We start from the raw sequence: 18,363 nt of genomic DNA, 5'->3' as shown, positions 1-18,363 counted from the left end.
AGCAGCCTAGAGCATCTTTTGTTGCTATAACAACAGCTACTGCTACAGTGTCCTAGCTAGAGCGCTATGTGGAGCGGTGCTAATGTTAGATAAAACAAAGCGGTGGAGCGAGCTAGAGAAAGAACAGAGAGAGAGAGTGGTGATGCTAACATTACATAAAACAAAGCGAGTTCATACTGTATAACTCGCTGTGCTCCGACTCCATTTCTTATTATTTATTTATCGTTATGAAAACGACAGGTCTGGCTACTCTGCTTGTCATGGTTTTTTTTTTCTCAGTAAAGTTGAACTTATTTCAACTTTAAAAAGATGCTCCCAGCTGCAAAAAAAAGAAGTCGGCCGTGGCGTTTAAAAAGGCACTCAGGACTTTTTTGAAAACACGGTTTACTCCATAGGATTATAATGTAAAACAGACGCTGGCAGCTTAAAAAAAGACGCCAAGTGTGAACATAGCCTTAGGTTACATGTTTAGTGGCAATTACACTGCACAAATTGCAGACAACTAGCAGCACAGGACACAATAACAGCTCATAACCGCACAACTCAACATGACCTTTTCCCAACATCAGCCAGATAAATATGTGGCTGGTAAACTCAGAACTTCTTTCCTATTAGCTGAGCTTGAGAGTCCAAACAGCCACAATCAAAAGTCATAATATTCCCATAATGAAGCAGCCTTTCCTAAGTCATTGGGGATTTTGATCTTATCTTTCTGACTGTTAGCTTACCAATCTAAAACAGTGCACAGGCTATGGCCTCTGTCTTTTGCTTTTTTTTTCCTGCCATACATTGCTTCTCCCACTGTGAAAATAACGTAACAACAAAACATCTTAAACTGAACTTTACTTTTTAAGGAAACACCTAAATAAATATAATAACTTAAGGGCAGCGATACATGTATTAGATTTATTTTTATTAGCCCATAATTCCTGTTATGTGAGGACATATGACAATGTCTTTATATGAATAGCATCATGTATGATAATTCTGCTAGTTTTGATTTACAGCTTATCAATTTATTGGCGCCGTCATCACCTTTAGACTGTACATTTGCACACACACTTTCCACACTTAGACTTTTTCTTTCCAAACTCCATTGCGCCTAGTTGAAGCCTCCGCCTAAAGTATATTTCTGTGTGCACATCCTGCCTATGCACTCACCCATCTGTCAGCCCCACCGTCGAAATCCCCAGATTCCAGCTTAGGCCTTTTACTGCCAAATAACCCTTAGCCCTTCACACGCTAATCAATAACCACTGATAACAGAGAATGTAGTCTCATTGGCCATCAGCCAGAACACTAAAACATATTACTCTTGCTCTTACAATACTGTATCTGATGGCTAGTAGGTTACCAAACCTACACACACTAGCTTATCTTGGTCACAGGATCTCCACTCCCTGCACTGACAGTCTTGTTTTGATGTCTAAAGAAGTGCTCAGTTTGATGTTCGATTATCTTTAGTGATAAAGTCTCCTTAATCAAGCCAAAAGGAAAAGCTGCTTTGCTTTCTATGAGAACTCCTTCTCTGTTTAGCTGCTTGTTTTTGAAAAGGAAATGCACATGATAGAAATAAGCCATTTCCTAGTTGTTCTAAAGCTTTCCTCTTATCTATTTTTTTTATTTTTTATTTTTTATGTTTAGTTGCTTTTTGTCTCCCTCTGCCTTGCCCAAAGTCCAGCTCTATCAATTTTAATTATATCTTGGTAGCCCATAGACCTTGTGTTGTGTGTGTGTGTGTGTGTGTGTGTGTGTAGAGAAGCTCCACCCCCTCTCAGCAGCAGGAGACCATATTAATTCCGACTATGTGTGACTGAAATGAACACAGCCATACCACACAAGGGTGAAACTCAGTTACGACTAAATCACACTACATGTTTTTTATGCCTATTCAAAGCTAGACTGGACTACCCTAACCACTTGAGAAGTTAAGAATTAAGGGAGCTCTCGGTCTAGTATTCAGCACTAGTTATCTTCTAGAGTGATATACAGACTTTGGCTTTCCCAGTGGACTTCAGACCACTTAAAACCTGTAGAAGTTTATTTCTGAGCATATTATCTGTCAGTCTCAGTCTCCCCCCGCTAACATGAGAGAGAGTTTCTCCAATTTAGTGTTATCTGCATTCTTTAAGTCTATTGTAGCAAAACAAACAAACTCATCTTGGCCACAGTACCTGTGCACTCCCTGCAGTTACAGGTTTGTTAAGGTACAGTCATGAAAAATTAACTCACTCACCTGGGCTGCAGTGTACCATCCAGCCCTGCTTTGCCCTTGTGTACAGTGTACCAGTTAGTGGCCTGTGAACCCAACAGCTTCATATCTGGAATCCTCAGTCTCGACATAGAGAGCAGAGCATGGAAGCTGTGAATGGTGCTCACTGTTCTTAACAGAGTGAAAAGTGGTAGTAAATGTTCGGGATACATTGTTGGAAGACACATGTAAGTGTGGAGAAGGTCAGATAACATGTTACATGTTCATTCCCTCCTCTTCTTTCCCGGGCACTGATTGTCAGACATTCCTGCCGCCAGTGCAAATCCCTTATTCCCACATTCCATTACACTTCAATGAAATTGAAACCATCAGACCCACACAGTCTTTCAGTCTCAATACACAATGAAAGGTTGCAGCCATTGGGTATGCTACTAAGCAACAAACATGTTGCCTGTAGAAGTTTTGGTTGTTTTTTTGGATTACTAATTTCTCTGTATTTCTCTGTTACATTAGGACGGGTTTAATAACATCAAGACATTTGTGGAGGAGGAACTACAGACGAGCATGGTAAGTGCAGGAAATTGTACTTTCGTACATGTTTCACCACAGGAAGAGAGAGTCTGAAAATAACATTCAGCTCAATAATATTTAAAGAGCACAAACATGTAGATGAAACACTAAAGTGATAGTTTTAATATATTAAAACATCTAGGTAAATATAATTTTAGTGCTGCAGCCATGTCGTGATGTCATTATGCAGCCTTTGACCTTACACAAATTAACTCTCTTCCACTTTTCTTCTTTTCTCTTCAGATGGTGGGGATGGTGATTGGTGCGGGCATTGCCATAGTCCTCATCGCCATCCTCATCTTCTTCATCTTGCGGAGGATCAAGCTTCGAAGTTAGTAATTGCTTAGAACCCTATCTCACCATGCACTGAGAACATGCAATGATAGTCAAGAAAAATGCAAACTTGTATGTATTTCTACGGTAATTTGTCATATTTCACAGACATAGAAGCTCAGGAGGCACCCAAATACCGCTTTCGCAAGAGGGACAAAGTCATGTTCTACGGGCGAAAGATCATGCGCAAAGTGAGTGTGTTGCTGACAGAAAATGATAATACTTCAACAGCCAGTATGCAAATCAGTGTTGTAGTTATCATGGGCTTGTTTTAACCTACAGTGAGTCACATGTCATTCCTATAGTTTTTTAGTCTACTTTAACAGTAGTATGAGAATACTTTTTAAACCAATATGTTTCTCAACAGGTCTCACAATCTACCTCTTCCCTGGTGGGTACATCCTCCTCCTCTCGGCCACGCCTAAAGAAGAAGCAGAAGATGCTCAACATTGCCAAAAAGTACGTAAATCAGAAAGTTCACTCTTACCAACATAAAAAAAGCAACTTCTATTACTGTTATGACTGGATAACTGTTAGTGGTTCACATACTTTCCCATCTCTTCATCTCGTCCCACTGTCTTGCTGTCTCTCTGCTGTGCAGGATCCTGCGCTTTAAGAAGGAGGTGCCCATCCTGCAGGCCAAGGAGCCCCCTCCCTCAGTGCTTGAGGCTGACCTCACCGAATTTGATGTCGCCAACTCCCACCTCCCCTCTGAGGTGCTCTACATGCTCAAAAATGTCCGGTAGGTTTGTCTTCTTGTCGTGTCTGTGTAATTGTGTTAATATGTCCCTATGTAAAACACAGTTTTCTAAAGGCCCAAACATGGTCGTACACTACAGAGTTGATTTGCATGCTGATCGTACAGCTCAGTTAATAGCATTCTACACAACTTAACACAGCATTTTTGAATATTCAAACCTTACAGATTAGTGTTCACACCTGTACACAACTGCTTGCGTGTGTGTGGAAACCTCCTAACCTCTCTGTTATCCTTCACTGCAGTGTGCTGGGTCACTTTGAGAAGCCCCTCTTCCTGGAGCTGTGTAAACACATGGTGTTTGTGCAGTTCCAACAAGGGGAGTACGTCTTCCGGCCGGGCCAGCCTGACTGCAGCATCTACGTGGTTCAGGATGGAAAACTAGAATTGTGCCTTACTGGAATTGTACGCAAGCTTGTGTGTTCATGCATGCCCATTTATCCTGATTTCCTGTGTATTTCATGCATGTCATAGTTTTGTATTTGTATGTGGTTGATTGTGTTATTATTATTAAACTTAATGCACATGGGAGCAAAACTTCTAAGAGGCTTAACCATGGGAGTTCTGACTTTGACAACACAGTAGCCTCTATTAACAGTTGACTCACATAGGGACATAGGGGGATATGGCTGTTAGCAAAGGTTGCTCTTTTAATAATAAGTATTCTACAGCCAGTTTCAATGGCATTTACCAAGTCTTGGTGGTTGGGATATTTGTTCTGATATAGATTTTCAGCTAAGGCTTTATCTATATATTTATCTATCTATAAAACTGAGTGTAGCTACTCTAGTTCTTAGAAAAACGGATGAACACAAGTTGCCTGATGTGTCTTCTTCCTGTCTACCAGGATGGCAAAGAAAGTGTTGTGAAGGAGGTTTACCCGGGAGACAGTGTCCACAGCCTCCTCAGCATCCTGGATGTCATCACAGTATGTCCCACCCACTTCTTCTTACACACACAAATCTGCACAGACAAGTGTGCTTCACACCTGTACACACATACACATTATTCACATTTTCTGGAATGACATGCAGTCCTGGCTGTCAGTGCGTTGGCCACCCCAACAACTTGCATCATTCACATTCAGCTGACTCACCCAACCTTCTTCACTGGCATACCTGTGACTCATACATTGATCTGTAGTTGTAATTCAGGCAATGTAATACTGTGATAAACTGGATGGAATGAGTATGATGTCAATGCCCATCTCAAATGAAGAGGGTTAAAATGATAAACACAAAGATAATTTTTTTTTTAATTAGACTAAAAACATCATTACTATAAGAACTGTTGAGAAAAAGTGAACATTTTCTGAAGTATTCTGTGGGATCTTTGTGTCCAGGGCCACCAGAAGCCTTACAGAACTGTGTCGGCACGGGCTGCAGAGGTTTCCACTGTTCTCCGTTTACCTGTAGAGGCTTTCCTCTCTATATTTGAGAAGTACCCTGAGAGCCTGGTGCGGGTAGTACAGGTGAGTTGTGTGTATAATTCTGTTGATTCTTTTTTCCACCTCTACTGTTGGTTTCAACAGTGGTCTGACAGTTTGCATGTATGGGAAATGACTCACTGCCTGTTATATCTGTTCAGATTATCATGGTTCGTCTCCAAAGAGTGACAGTCCTAGCCCTGCACAACTATCTGGGGCTCACCAATGAGCTCTTCAGCCATGTGAGTTTATCGCACACACACGCACGCAGCATCTGTTGATGATGGTTTGGTATTTATCAGGAATTCTGCATCATTAGCTCAGTACACATGCTGTTTTTATTATGATTTGATTTGCTAAATGGCTCTTGTCCTAAAGGAAATGCAGCCCTCGCGTCTGCCACCTCCGTCTCCCCACCCAACCCGCACCAGTCCCATCCGGCATGGCAAACGTTTTGGCAGCCTGACCGTTACAGAGGAGCATCGGGAAGCTGCCATTAAGGGTGAAGATACAGGTAAGGAGAAACCCCTAGAAGGATTATAACACGATAGTAAAATGTTGTTTGTAAATTAATTAACTCTGTGAAGTACCACTAAAGTCACTTTAAGAGATTGAGAAAATCTTAATTAAATGTTTATCGGTTTCCATCAAAGCTTGAATATATTTATTGACTGACACTACATTTTCCTCCAATTTTGTGTTTGGTTTTCTAATAAATGCTTCATCTGTGGTTTCCTGTATGTACAGGAGGAGAACAAGGGAAGGATGGAGCAACAGTGCCAACTCTTAGCAGGACCATCTCCATGCCTGCGGACATTGCTGGTGAGGGACTTCTCTCCTGTTCAGAGAGATAATGTTTTCTTGAGGTTCTTTGGTTTACCAATAAACACAATATGTTTTAACTGTAAAAAAAAAGTACTTGTGTAGAAACATTGCTGAGATGCCTGAGGAAAGGGGTCAGAGTGTGTGCTGGTTTCAGCACTCAGTGTTGTGTCTGTGAGGTCTGGACCCAAGAGCGGACGCCGACTAGAGGTTAGAGGTAGTAACAGGTCTTTAACGAATGCTCAACTGAACAGAAATCTTGCAACAAAGGTAGGTGGAAATCCAAATGTGGAGGAGTGGAGGTAGGCGTGGCAGGCACGACACACGGGGCTGGTAGAGTAGCAGGTAGCATAGTTGACGTCAACTCCCAACGACAGCACACAGAGAGACAACACAGTGTTAATACCAGGATAACTTAAACAACAAAAGGGTCACTACAATACTAGAAGTTTGGCCGAGAGTACATTACCACGCGAGTGACTGAAACAAACTGGCACTGGCTGTCTGGTTCTCAGGAGTACTTGTGCTGGAGCTTGATTAGGAGATCACTTGCAGCTGCGTTGGAGAGCCAGGTGCCCTGGAGAAAGTCACACACACACACACACACACACACACACACACACACACACACACACACACACACAGACAGAACACCGAAAAAGGAAACGCTAATGCCTGAGTCACAGATAGGCCGTGACACACAGTTCCTGAAACCAGAGATAGATGTATGTCTTTAAAATAACAAAACCAGAATGTTGATTAAAGACTGAATATCCATTTTTTGTCCATGCAGGTATGCAGAAAAGTCTCAGATCAGACTTTGACATGGCTTACGAAAGGGGACGGATCTCTGTCTCTGCAGAGGATGGCAACACTCCTGTGTTTACTAGGGTCAGTGTCATTAATAACAACAACAACAACAACAACAACAACGTAATCCAGGATATTACATGTATTAAGTGTCCAACATAAGTGTCTCTCTGAGGCTACTAAAATGTTTTTCTTTCTTGATAAAAACAAAGATGTCTTACTAGAAATGCTCTCGGCTGTGTGATATTAAAATATCTGTATTGTTCCAAAACATGATATCAGATTTGAACATGTAAACGGGAATTGTTCAGTACATCAGAAACACAGCTACGAATATGATATTATCCAACACTTATCAGATTGTAAGCTAAAGTCTTAGTTAATCCATCTCATCATGATAATTATATAATTCTTAGTTTTTGTAGGGGCAGATCTTATACTTGTAAGTCCTAGTTTAGATTGAGACTCATCAAACCTTTTCTTGTGTGTGTGTACCATTACAGTCTGTATGCCAGGACCAGCGGGAGCGGAGGGTGACAGTAGATGAGGTTCCCTCAGGGATCTATCTGTATCCGGAGGAAGAGTCGGGAGTGGACAATATCTCCACGCCTGTGTCCAGTCGATCCAATGCTGCTTTGTTTGAGGAAGCTCAGAAAGAGATCCTCAAACTCATGAAGATTGAGGTTTGTTTAAGTGTCTTTTGTATGTAGTGGTATCACACTGCACTAAAGTAGTATGCCACAGACACTATTTACACAACCTGAAGTGTATACATTTTTAGCATTGTAATCACACCCATAGAGACTGTAAATTAAAGCAAATCATCAACAAGCATGACTAGACACTTTCCCAAATCAACACATTCATCACACTGGTTGCAAAACCCAGAGGATAAGAATTAAAATACCAATTGACTGCAAGATAAATTAAGGCATAAAATACCATGGTACTAGATGTTTTCTATATTATGTATATAAGTGATGTTATCAGATGTGTTTATATCATCACATTAGTTTTTTTTTTGTTTAAGATTATTTTTTGGGCATTTTAGGCCTTTATTTGTATAGGACAGCTGAAGACATGAAGGGGAGAGAGAGACGGGGAACAGCATGCAGCAAAGGGCCGCAGGTCGGAGTCAAACTCGCGGCCGCTGCGTAAAGGACTAAACCTCTATATATGGGCGGATGCTCCACCAAGTGAGCTACCCAGGTGCCCTCACATTAGTTTTTTGTGCATTTTGTTTAGCTGAAGCAGTCAAAGTACTGCAAGTTAAGTGGGATCCAGTGCAGTTAGTGCAGTATGTAGTATGCAGTATCCTACATATGCTGTAGGACCAAATTCACATGGATTAAGAAATAATAATAGGCTCATTACATTATTCTTTTTGCATGGATGAGCACATTGTGCACAGTGCATTGTTGTAAATCCCCCTGGAGCATCTGCTGACAGATTATGGTGTGAGGAACTGGGCCTGGTCTATAGATTGGGGGCAGGCTGCAGTGTCAAGCCACAGTGCTGAGACGTTAGCTGTTCCTGTGTGTTTGCTAATATATAATAAAATAAGTGCTAACAGAATATGCATGCTTTTAAAAGTCGCTTTAGCATTAAAAACCCACTTAAAATCAAGAAAAATGTGATGACAAGCTAGAGTTATGCTAAACTGGATACCAGTAACTGTAACATAATAAATGCACTTCAATGCTACATCCATGCAGATTGAATTCTAAAGCAGTTTTCACTACAAGACTAAATTTGCAAGGAAGTTTTATACAAGTGTTTGAGAAAGTAGTAGAATGAAGACAATTCGTCCATAGTGTTCCTCCACTTTGACTCTATTACAGCTTGACCTGAGTGTTTGACTTTGTTTTTCTTTTGTTTTTCTTTTTAAATCCAGGACCCATCCTTGTTAAATGGGAAAGTGACTCTGCACCATGCAAAAGCTGGAGCTGTCTTAGCCAGACAGGGAGATCAGGTACTTAACACAAGACATACTCTGACCACTTTTTTGAAAACTCGTAATAGACTGATCTGTCTGCCTTTAACTGTTTGCTGCCCTACAAAGGCAGAGTGCAGCAATACAGAAGCAGTGAAGTATAGAATAAAAAACTGTTTAACAGATAGAAAAGTTGTAATGTCTTTTTAGACTAATTATTTTACCTCAAAAATCATTGCCTTAAAACCTCAGATTATCAGATTATCCTTAAATATAAATAAATTGTATAATATCCTTTTATTTTGATAATTTTCAGTTGATATCATTTTTTATATGTTGTTTATATTGTAAAACAAATATAAAAAGCATTTGACCAAATATGTAGTTACTGTGCTTTACCTTTGTAAGACAATATACTATAGTTGTAGTAGTAGTAGTAGTAGTAGTAGTAGTAGTAGTAGTAGTAGTAACAGCAAGTATAGTAATCAAATACAGCATAGTAAATGTGTCATTACCTTCTTGTTATCCTCCCCTGTTTCTGTTTTCTCCATCTCTTTCTCATTTCACTCTTTTAGGATGTGAGTCTGCACTTCGTCCTGTCTGGTTGTCTGCACGTCTACCAGCGGATGATTGACAAGCAGGAAGCCGTCTGCTTGTTTGTGACCCACCCAGGGGAGATGGTGGGCCAGCTCGCTGTGCTCACTGGAGAGCCCCTCATCTTCACTATCAAGGCCGTCCGAGACTGTACTTACCTCAAGATCTCAAAGTCAGATTTCTACGAGTGAGTTGATCGCCTTGAGTGTGTGGACAAACAAGAATGACCAGTATTTGTTAAAGGTTGCTTAAAAGTTTCAATTTCTAATTGAAGCTTTCTATGTAGGTTGATTGATTTGATTTTGATTTCACTTTATTATCAGAATATTTTATATATATATATATATATGTATATATATAAAATATAAATTTGTCTTTCGTCTCAAGATGTACACTGTTTCACATAAATACAAAACACAGCATTTAAGACCAAACAACAAAACCATATCAGACATTACAGAACGTGGATGCAGTGCAAACAATTGAATTATTCGCTTTTACATTCAGTGTTCGACCCAGGTGCACTAAGGCCTACTTAGAACCCTTCCATCATTTCTAATTATTTTCCATAATCTTCCATAATTGCTGGAACCATTCTAATTCTGCTATATATCAACTGTTTACAAACAATGTAAATAAATACTGTATAGCCAGTGTTGCTCATGTCTGTGTCTGTGCTGTATGCTGCCACCTGCAGGATCATGAGGGAGCAGCCCAGTGTGGTGCTGAGTGCAGCTCACACGGTGGCCGTCCGCATGTCCCCTTTTGTCAGGCAGATGGACTTTGCTATTGACTGGATGGCTGTGGAGGCTGGCAGAGCCCTCTACAGGTATAACAAATATTTAGCTTCCTTGTGCAAACTTCTTGTTCATTGCCCTGGTTTAACATCACATATTTTGCTCATTGTATTCATTAACTGTTTTTTTTGTTGTTGCAATGGCTACTGTAATATCTGTGTTTTTTCTCTTCACATATACAGACAGGACGACCAGTCAGACTGCACCTACATTGTTCTGAATGGACGTCTACGTTCAGTCATCCGCAAGACAAATGGCAAAAAAGAACTAGTTGGGGAATACGGCAGAGGAGACCTCATCGGGGTGGTGAGAACAAGACTTTTCCCATCAGTCACAGTCTTATTCTGCCTGCATGTAAAATTATCTTTAGCTATTAAAATTAAATATGGACCTGAAAATGATTAAGGTAAAAAGGCTCAAATTACTTTGATGCCTTAATAAGCTGCATAACAAATTGCTTGTAATGCAGTATGAGGGGATTTTACCACATAAGGACAATTTTAGTAAGATGTTTTTTCAAAAGCTCAAACAGACATACTGTGCTGATGTACTGTATAAGGTATACTTTCTGATATTTTTTTCAACCATTCTGATTGAAATGACAAACCCAATCATGTTGTGTGAAATGTTGATCAATTATTTATCATTATTATTACATACTTAGTATAATTATTATACAGCCCATGCTAAAGTTGAATAAAGGGGGATAAAAAATCATCTTTTGAAAATTGATCTTAATGCCTTAATTAAAAAATGAGGAAAAATCCAACTTTTAAGGACACCAATTTTCGTTGTGAATGAATAATGTATCGTAAATAAATAAATGTTCTTCCTTAAAATACAGGGGGCATAATTAAGTACACCCCTATGTTAAATTCCCATAGAAGCAGGCAGACTTTTATTTTTAATATGCATCCTGATAAAGTTCCCTTGGCCTTTGGAATTAAAATAGCCCCACATCATCACATACCCTTCACCATATCTAGAGATTGGCATGGTTTTATTTCAGTTAGCCTAATAGCTGGTTTGATTTGAATTGAGAGATGATCTTATGGAAAGTACCCCATGCCAATCTCTAGGTATGGTAAAGGGTATGTGATGATGTGGGGCTATTTTAATTCCAAAGGCCAAGGGAACTTTTATCAGGATGCATAGTATTATTTAAAAATAAAAATCTGCCTGCCTCTATGGGAATTAAGCATAGGGGTATACTTCCTTATGCCCCCTATATTTTAAGGAAGAAAATTTATTTATTTACGATACATTATTCATTCACAAAGAAAATTGGGATCCTTAAAGGTTGGATTTTTCTTAATTTTCTTAATTAAGGCATTAAGATCAATAAGATGATTTTTGATTCCTCTTTTTAGTCAACTTTAGCATGGGTGTATTCACTTATGCTTAGCACTGTATAATACAATTTAGTTCTGAAGCATCTCATGGTCGAATTGCCTCATACTTTAGGTGGAGGCCTTGACCAGACAGCCAAGAGCCACCACTGTCCACGCTGTGAGAGACACGGAGCTGGTCAAACTGCCCGAGGGAACACTCAACAACATCAAAAGACGATATCCCCAGGTCAGGGAATTTGTCTTCAACTGGTTGTGGTTGTGTGTACGGCTGAAATGGTACTGATGCTTGATGTCTGTTCAGGTGGTGACGAGGTTGATCCACTTGTTAGGCCAGAAGATTCTGGGAAACCTGCAGCAGGGTCGCGGGCCCTTCTCAGGTAAGGTGATGATAAGGAGCATTTAATGTGCACATAAACATACATACATACTCCATTTACACGCTGTTGTTCTGTCTTCCAGGGTCAGCCCTGGGTCTGCCCAGCGTGACAGCCAGTACTGATGTCACCAACCCTGCCAGCAACCTCTCCACTGTGGCTGTCCTGCCTGTATGTGACGAGGTGCCTATCAATGCATTCAACATGGAGCTCAGCCATGCCCTCAGTGCCATTGGTAGGCCCACACATTTTTTTATCTGGGTTTGGTAGATTATTGTTTTTGTTTAGTTCCTGCTTATATCAGAAGTATACATTCCTTACAAGTATGATACAGTGAAACAGTTTGGATTACACATGGAAGTGGAAGTTTTACATTATTACTGTTCTTTGTATTCATACATTTTATACTGCCTCTGCTGTCTGTCTCTGTTTGCCACTTGCAGGGCCCACTCTGCTATTAACCAGCGAAATAATCAAAGAGCGACTGGGCGCCTGTGCTTTGGACTGGTCAGTCAAACTATGAGAAAATCGTCTCAGTTCTTAGTCTCATCAAGCATGATCACAAAAGCTTTCCAACTGCACATTTTTGTCTCACCCCCTCCTCCATTGAAGTTAGTCTGTATTGATCGCTTTCACTTCCAGTCACTATATCTACCAATTTTTTCTTCCTGCCTTTTTGCTATCACATATTTTTTGATCCTCTGTTATGTTAACCCCTCTCACTTTCCATTCCTCTCCATCACTGTCGGTGTCTGTTTTTGGTGATTTAAAACGATAAAATTATAACCTCATCCCTGCTTTTCTCCTCTATCTATCAGTATCCATGAGTACCGTCTCTCCGGCTGGCTGGCCCAGCAGGAGGACATCAATCGGATTGTCCTGTACCAGACTGACAACAGCATGACCCCGTGGACTCAGCGCTGCATCCGCCAGGCTGACTGCATCCTCATCGTCGGCCTGGGGGACCAGGAACCTGCCCTTGGAGAGGTATGTGTGTGTCTAGGACAGGAAAGGGGGTGGTTCTTGTAACAAACCTTTCAAATATGAATAACTCCCATTTACTCTCTCTGTCTCTTTTCTAACTCTTGTCTCCGTTCTCTTCTCTCCTCTCCTGCTCCAGTTGGAGCAGATGCTGGAGAACACAGCAGTTCGGGCTCTGAAACAGCTGGTCCTTCTGCACAAAGAGGATGGGCCGGGCCCTTCCAGGACTGTCGAGTGGCTCAACATGCGTAGCTGGTGCTCCGGGCATCTTCATCTCAAGTGTCCCCGCAGGGTCTTCTCCAGACGCAGCCCCAGCAAAATAGTACGAAGCAAACTTGTAATATCTGCCAAACTGGTATTGCTAAATGTCAATGGAAAAATAGCTGCTTTGACTCTGTTTTCATGTGTATTTTCTATGTTTGTGCAGAGGGATGTATATGAGAAGGTGTTTGAGAAAACGGCAGACAGGCACAGTGATTTCTCTCGGCTGGCCCGAGTCCTTACAGGAAACAGCATCGCCGTGGTGCTGGGAGGAGGCGGAGCCAGGTGAGCAGGGCTGTCCAAAGCGGGCTGAGCCACAGCTATCTGTACAGTCTTGTGGAGAGAACAGGTGGTGTCTTACAAGTCTTGATGTTTTGTAATATCAACAATGCAGTCTACCCACCTGACATTAATATCATTGAATGTGTCAGCAGCCCTAAACTCCCCTTCCTGTTAACATTATGTTAAGGTAATGCAGGGAAGAATTGTGTCAAAATTACATCTTATCACCCATCTTATCAAACTAAATTCTGATGACGAAAAAGTACTCTTTAATATCACATTTTTTACAACTCTGTACCATGTGCATCTTACAACATATGAAGTAATCTGAAGTGTACCTGACTGTTGTTGAACATGTTTGTTTTCCCTCATGCAGAGGCTGCTCTCATGTGGGTGTGATCAAAGCTATGGAGGAAGCGGGGATTCCTATTGACATAGTGGGTGGGACCTCAATCGGCTCATTCATTGGCGCTCTGTATGCTGAGGAGAGGAGTGCCGTCAGAACCAAACAGAGAGCTAGAGAGTGGTCCAAGGTAGTGCACACATCTATAACAATTATTCAGTCATTTCTGTCTAAGATGACATTTTGCTCTTGAAAAAAGGTTTCATTTTACCCAGCAGCCTTCAATTCAATGTCTTTCAATGTTTTAAAAAGCTTGCGCTTTCAAACAAGAATAGGTCATTAACAAAAGACTTGCATCCCATTTCTCTGTATTTTGTTGTTCAATAGGCAATGAACTCAGTATTCAAGACAGTCCTGGACCTTACCTATCCCATCACCTCCATGTTCTCGGGTTCTGCCTTTAACACTAGCATCTATAAAGTGTTCCAGGATAAGCAAGCTGAGGTGAGGGATCGCGGTACAAAGTCGTTTTTCAAGTTCAAAGAGAATTTCTTTTTTATCATTGCAGTTCGGTCTGCCAGAACACAAGAGGGTCATGTGTTTAAAGCGGTCACTGGGAAAATAATAATACAATTTATGACACTGAAATACTTTCTGTGCCCCCAGGACCTGTGGCTGCCATACTTCAACGTCACCACTGACATCACAGCCTCTGCCATGCGTGTTCACCAGGATGGTAAGTGACAGCTGAGCTTGATGGTGTTTTAAGCCCCCAACGTCGACTTCAAGGCAGCGCTGCGACTGTTGATTTCAAGGCACCTAACCCTAACCCTAACCATAACCATTGCCTAATCCTAGTGCCTTCCAGGCAGCGCTGCCTGGAAGGCGACGTTGGGGGCTTAAAACACAGACAGCTGAGCTGAATGTAGGGGCCACCACATATTATATTACTATTGTGATTGGCTAGATGTTGTTTTTTCACCTTCGATAAGCTCAAGACAGTACTTTTGTACATTGCGGTAGTTTTACAGTGTTTGTTAGTACAGTACATTATTTGATAGCTTCAGATGAGCACACATAAATGTAAACACACATCACATCATACACATTAAATGAGTAATTGCTTAAGTCAACATTTAACACAGCTCGAACAATAATACTGCTCCGAATGACAGAGAACTAATGTGTGAAATTGGCATTGTCATCAATTCAGGTTTCAAAAGTAATTAAGCAGTGAGTAGCAATCAATCAGAAGTAAAATGGCACAGTAACTAAAGCTATTACCTAAGTGAATATATTGGCATGCTGTTGGACTCAATTGATTTCAGAAGTCACCTTAGGCCCTGTAGCATTTTTTTTAATCTTTCCATGGGTTAAGCACAAAAATTGAACTGGCTTATGCATCATCTAGAGTGACAGGACTACATGCCCTCAGATTCAGGGTTTAAGGCGGTATACTCCAAACTAAATTGAGGTTGGTGTGTTTTCAAACTGCTCTTGATTACGCCACTTTGAGTGTAGTTGCTACAACTCTAGGTGTGTTTGTGTAAAAGTTTCTTGCTGGAAGTATACCATTTTAAGTTCCTTACCACAAAATGTGTTAAAACTAGTAAAGTGGGATGACTATAATTATCTTGTCTACTATGGTTAACTGCTCCTCATATCTCTGCAGGGTAAATCCAGACAGCTAGCTAGACTATCTGTCCAATCTGAGTTTTCTGTTGCACGACTAAAACAACCTTTAAACGTATACATGTTCCACCAAAACAAGTTCCTTCCCGAGGCTATTTTGCAGCGGCACCGTGGCTCCGTCCGGCGCTTAGCACCGCCCAAGATGGTTCATTTGATTGATATAAAGAAAGAAGAAAAAAAGTTTTTCTCCCTTCCCGGAATGCTGTGTGGACTAGCCATACCCTCCTTCGCAGCGCTGTGGAGGAAGGTCTGGCAATGCCAGACTATAATAATTCTGAAACACAAGGCTCAGAGAACATTTTGTAAAAAAAAAAAGAATCCAGGTGAAATGACCCAAATAAGTTTGAGTGCCAGCCTGCATACATTGCAGCCATCAAAGCCAAATGCATTGCTTCATTTTAGTTACAGACCCAGTATTTTGCCTCCATAAACGTGCCAGTTTTAATCTTGTTTGGAGTATGCCACAGCCAAGGGCTTAGATTGTTATTTCACCAAATATGTACAAAAGAAAACACTGTGTAGATGTTTCTGTGCTTGTGTCTGCATTTATTGAAATAATGGCAAATGTGTTCTGTTTGACTTGCGTTAAAGAAAATGCACCATAACTAACATTAGCCAAAGCAGATCTAGCCTGAAAGGACCCCCCATCAACTTCGCAAATCCAGTGTGCCATTTTCTACACCATGTAACTTTTTGACATAATCAGGGTAATGCTACCTTTTAAATTACAGCATTGTGCATCAAAATAAGACATTGCTAGTTCCATTGTAAAGGCAATGTTTTGAATTATTATAATTTAGGCTGATTACTGGATTTGAGGGGTTTGCTTATGTTTGCATCCTGGCATGTGTATGAATTAACTGTTGGCACGAAGCCTTTTCCTTTCTCTGTCTCATTGTTCCCATCATCTGCCTCTCTCACTTATACTGCACTAGTTTCTTCCCTTTTCATTTCTTTTTTTCCTTTGTTTCTCTTAATTTCTTTCATTTTTCTAATCTTTCGCCATCTTCTATGTCTTGATTTTCTTTTCTGTCTCTGTTAAACTTCTCTTCTTCCTTCTTTCTTCTTTTCATACACTAAATTGATAAATCTGTAGATCTTTTCATATTTTTTTGTCCATCACATCTGTTTCTAAAACTCCCAGATTATGCCCTATAGTTATCCCTTACGCCAGGTCTTTCTGCATATAGAGAGACATCACAGAGCTGCCCATCCATAGGTTATGCCATAGGCAAAATAACTGTGTAGTTAGTTGCTGACCCCCAAATTCTGATTCCTCTCCTACTGTATGTCTGTGTCAACATGTAGGATCCAGAACACTCCACTCTGCTTTTCCCTCATTGCTCCTTAATGACATCCTAGGTTGCTTCCCTCACTCATCACCATTCTGTGCTTTATGTAGTTTTTCTGGTGTGCTTTGTCAAACATCGCTAGCGTGGTGCTACTCTAAATATGTCACTTTGGCTCCAGTCATTGTACGCCGTTTTGATGGGTGTAAGATACAAATGGTCATAAGTTTGCATTTATCAAGTGAGAAAAACTACCAAGACTTAAAATTAAACACAAATCACAAGTCTTTTCTGTAAAACCGTGTCCAGTTCACTTGCAGTTTTCTCTTCAGTCTACATTTTGGAGAATTTAGTTTAACGCCAAACAGCACTTCTTGGACGGCCTGTATCGACGGACTCTCTCTCTCCTCTCTGCCTGTCTTCCTCCCACCCTGCTCGTCGGACCTCTCATCTAACAACGCTAATACTATTTATTTTATATTCTTAATTAACACATCAAACAAACCTTGCATCACTGTCTGAGGTTGGAAAGCTAATTCACATACATCTGGTGTCATTCAGCAGACCTATTTGCTGTCATTTATATCACAGACTGATTTTATTTATACTTAGCCTAAATTTAGCTGTTTGTAGTAATTGTGTTTGTTTTTGTTTTATTATGTTTTTGTGTTGATATTTTGGTATCTTGTCATCATACTGAACAACATTTATTATTCTTCCTTAATCAGCCTTCAAATATTTGAATTGGATTATGCTTTTATTTGAAATTGGCCTCATACTAGAATGTACTGCATTTGATTAGAAGCCGTAGGTATAAGTAAATAATTTTGTTGACATTGTGTTCCCCCTCCTCTCTGTCCTGCTCCTTGCAGCCTCTTGCACTCTTGTTCTCTATGTTGCGGGCATTTCTTTCTCTCCATGTCTTCCTCTCTCCCTCCTTCTTCTCTTTTTCAGCTTTCTTCTCTCTCTCTCTGTCTTCCTCGCTCTCTTTTTCCATCTGTGACGTTGAGTCCGGCCCATATTTGATGTGTTCCTCCTTCTCCATCTCCATTTCCCGACAGGTTGCGTCTGGCGATATGTTAGAGCCAGCGCCTCCTACACCCCCTATTTACCTCCCCTGTGCGACCCCAAGGATGGCCACTTGCTTGTGGATGGTTGCTATGTTAACAATGTCCCAGGTCAGATTTTAAACACCCGCTCACCAAAACCTCCTCCCCCCCCATCACTAAGTCGACAATCAACCACTCGGCTACCCTCCTCCTCTTTCTTGTCCTCTCCCTTCCAAGTTCTCACTCGTAACTAACCCCACCCTGACCAGGTGGACATTGGGAGCCCATGGTTTGGAAGGAAAGAATAAATCCACAATATGTCTTACGATTGAGCCAACCAGTGCCTCATTTGTCACTGGCCAATAGTACATATCTATAACTCCAATTGGCTTTTTGATTCACACACACAGCACACTTTCTTCAGTTAGCTTGGCGCCACCTCTGAATATAACCGCTGACTCTGGCTTTCTAAGTAGATGTGAGGTT

The 18,363-nt window shown here is 40.8% G+C and overlaps 1 protein-coding gene across 7 annotated transcripts in view; it reads left to right on the top strand.

The window, feature by feature from the left end:
- pnpla6 (patatin-like phospholipase domain containing 6) overlaps positions 1 to 18,363 on the top strand; it is a 35,445-nt gene that overhangs the window by 8,690 nt on the left and 8,392 nt on the right. For 4 of the 7 annotated variants that reach the window (XM_039785051.1, XM_039785291.1, XM_039785132.1 and 1 more), the window contains exons 3-30: positions 2,726 to 2,779; positions 3,026 to 3,113; positions 3,224 to 3,306; positions 3,483 to 3,574; positions 3,717 to 3,857; positions 4,118 to 4,277; positions 4,720 to 4,800; positions 5,215 to 5,343; positions 5,460 to 5,540; positions 5,677 to 5,812; positions 6,046 to 6,120; positions 6,914 to 7,011; positions 7,434 to 7,613; positions 8,825 to 8,902; positions 9,439 to 9,644; positions 10,155 to 10,286; positions 10,437 to 10,560; positions 11,719 to 11,832; positions 11,908 to 11,983; positions 12,066 to 12,215; positions 12,424 to 12,487; positions 12,799 to 12,967; positions 13,101 to 13,283; positions 13,389 to 13,507; positions 13,881 to 14,037; positions 14,235 to 14,351; positions 14,514 to 14,583; positions 17,890 to 17,982. In XM_039785051.1, the coding sequence (XP_039640985.1) occupies positions 2,726 to 2,779; positions 3,026 to 3,113; positions 3,224 to 3,306; positions 3,483 to 3,574; positions 3,717 to 3,857; positions 4,118 to 4,277; positions 4,720 to 4,800; positions 5,215 to 5,343; positions 5,460 to 5,540; positions 5,677 to 5,812; positions 6,046 to 6,120; positions 6,914 to 7,011; positions 7,434 to 7,613; positions 8,825 to 8,902; positions 9,439 to 9,644; positions 10,155 to 10,286; positions 10,437 to 10,560; positions 11,719 to 11,832; positions 11,908 to 11,983; positions 12,066 to 12,215; positions 12,424 to 12,487; positions 12,799 to 12,967; positions 13,101 to 13,283; positions 13,389 to 13,507; positions 13,881 to 14,037; positions 14,235 to 14,351; positions 14,514 to 14,583; positions 17,890 to 17,982 (3,250 nt within the window). Of the gene's footprint in view, positions 1 to 2,725; positions 2,780 to 3,025; positions 3,114 to 3,223; positions 3,307 to 3,482; positions 3,575 to 3,716; positions 3,858 to 4,117; positions 4,278 to 4,719; positions 4,801 to 5,214; positions 5,344 to 5,459; positions 5,541 to 5,676; positions 5,813 to 6,045; positions 6,121 to 6,913; positions 7,012 to 7,433; positions 7,614 to 8,824; positions 8,903 to 9,438; positions 9,645 to 10,154; positions 10,287 to 10,436; positions 10,561 to 11,718; positions 11,833 to 11,907; positions 11,984 to 12,065; positions 12,216 to 12,423; positions 12,488 to 12,798; positions 12,968 to 13,100; positions 13,284 to 13,388; positions 13,508 to 13,880; positions 14,038 to 14,234; positions 14,352 to 14,513; positions 14,584 to 16,635; positions 18,033 to 18,363 lie in introns of those variants that run through there. The other 3 variants (XM_039785370.1, XM_039785418.1, XM_039785216.1) reach the window with 3 other exon arrangements.

The sequence above is a fragment of the Perca fluviatilis genome, chromosome 1 (genome assembly GCF_010015445.1).
Source record: "Perca fluviatilis chromosome 1, GENO_Pfluv_1.0, whole genome shotgun sequence".
In the NCBI taxonomy this organism is placed as follows: domain Eukaryota; kingdom Metazoa; phylum Chordata; class Actinopteri; order Perciformes; family Percidae; genus Perca; species Perca fluviatilis.
This window is presented reverse-complemented; position numbering and strand designations above follow the sequence as displayed.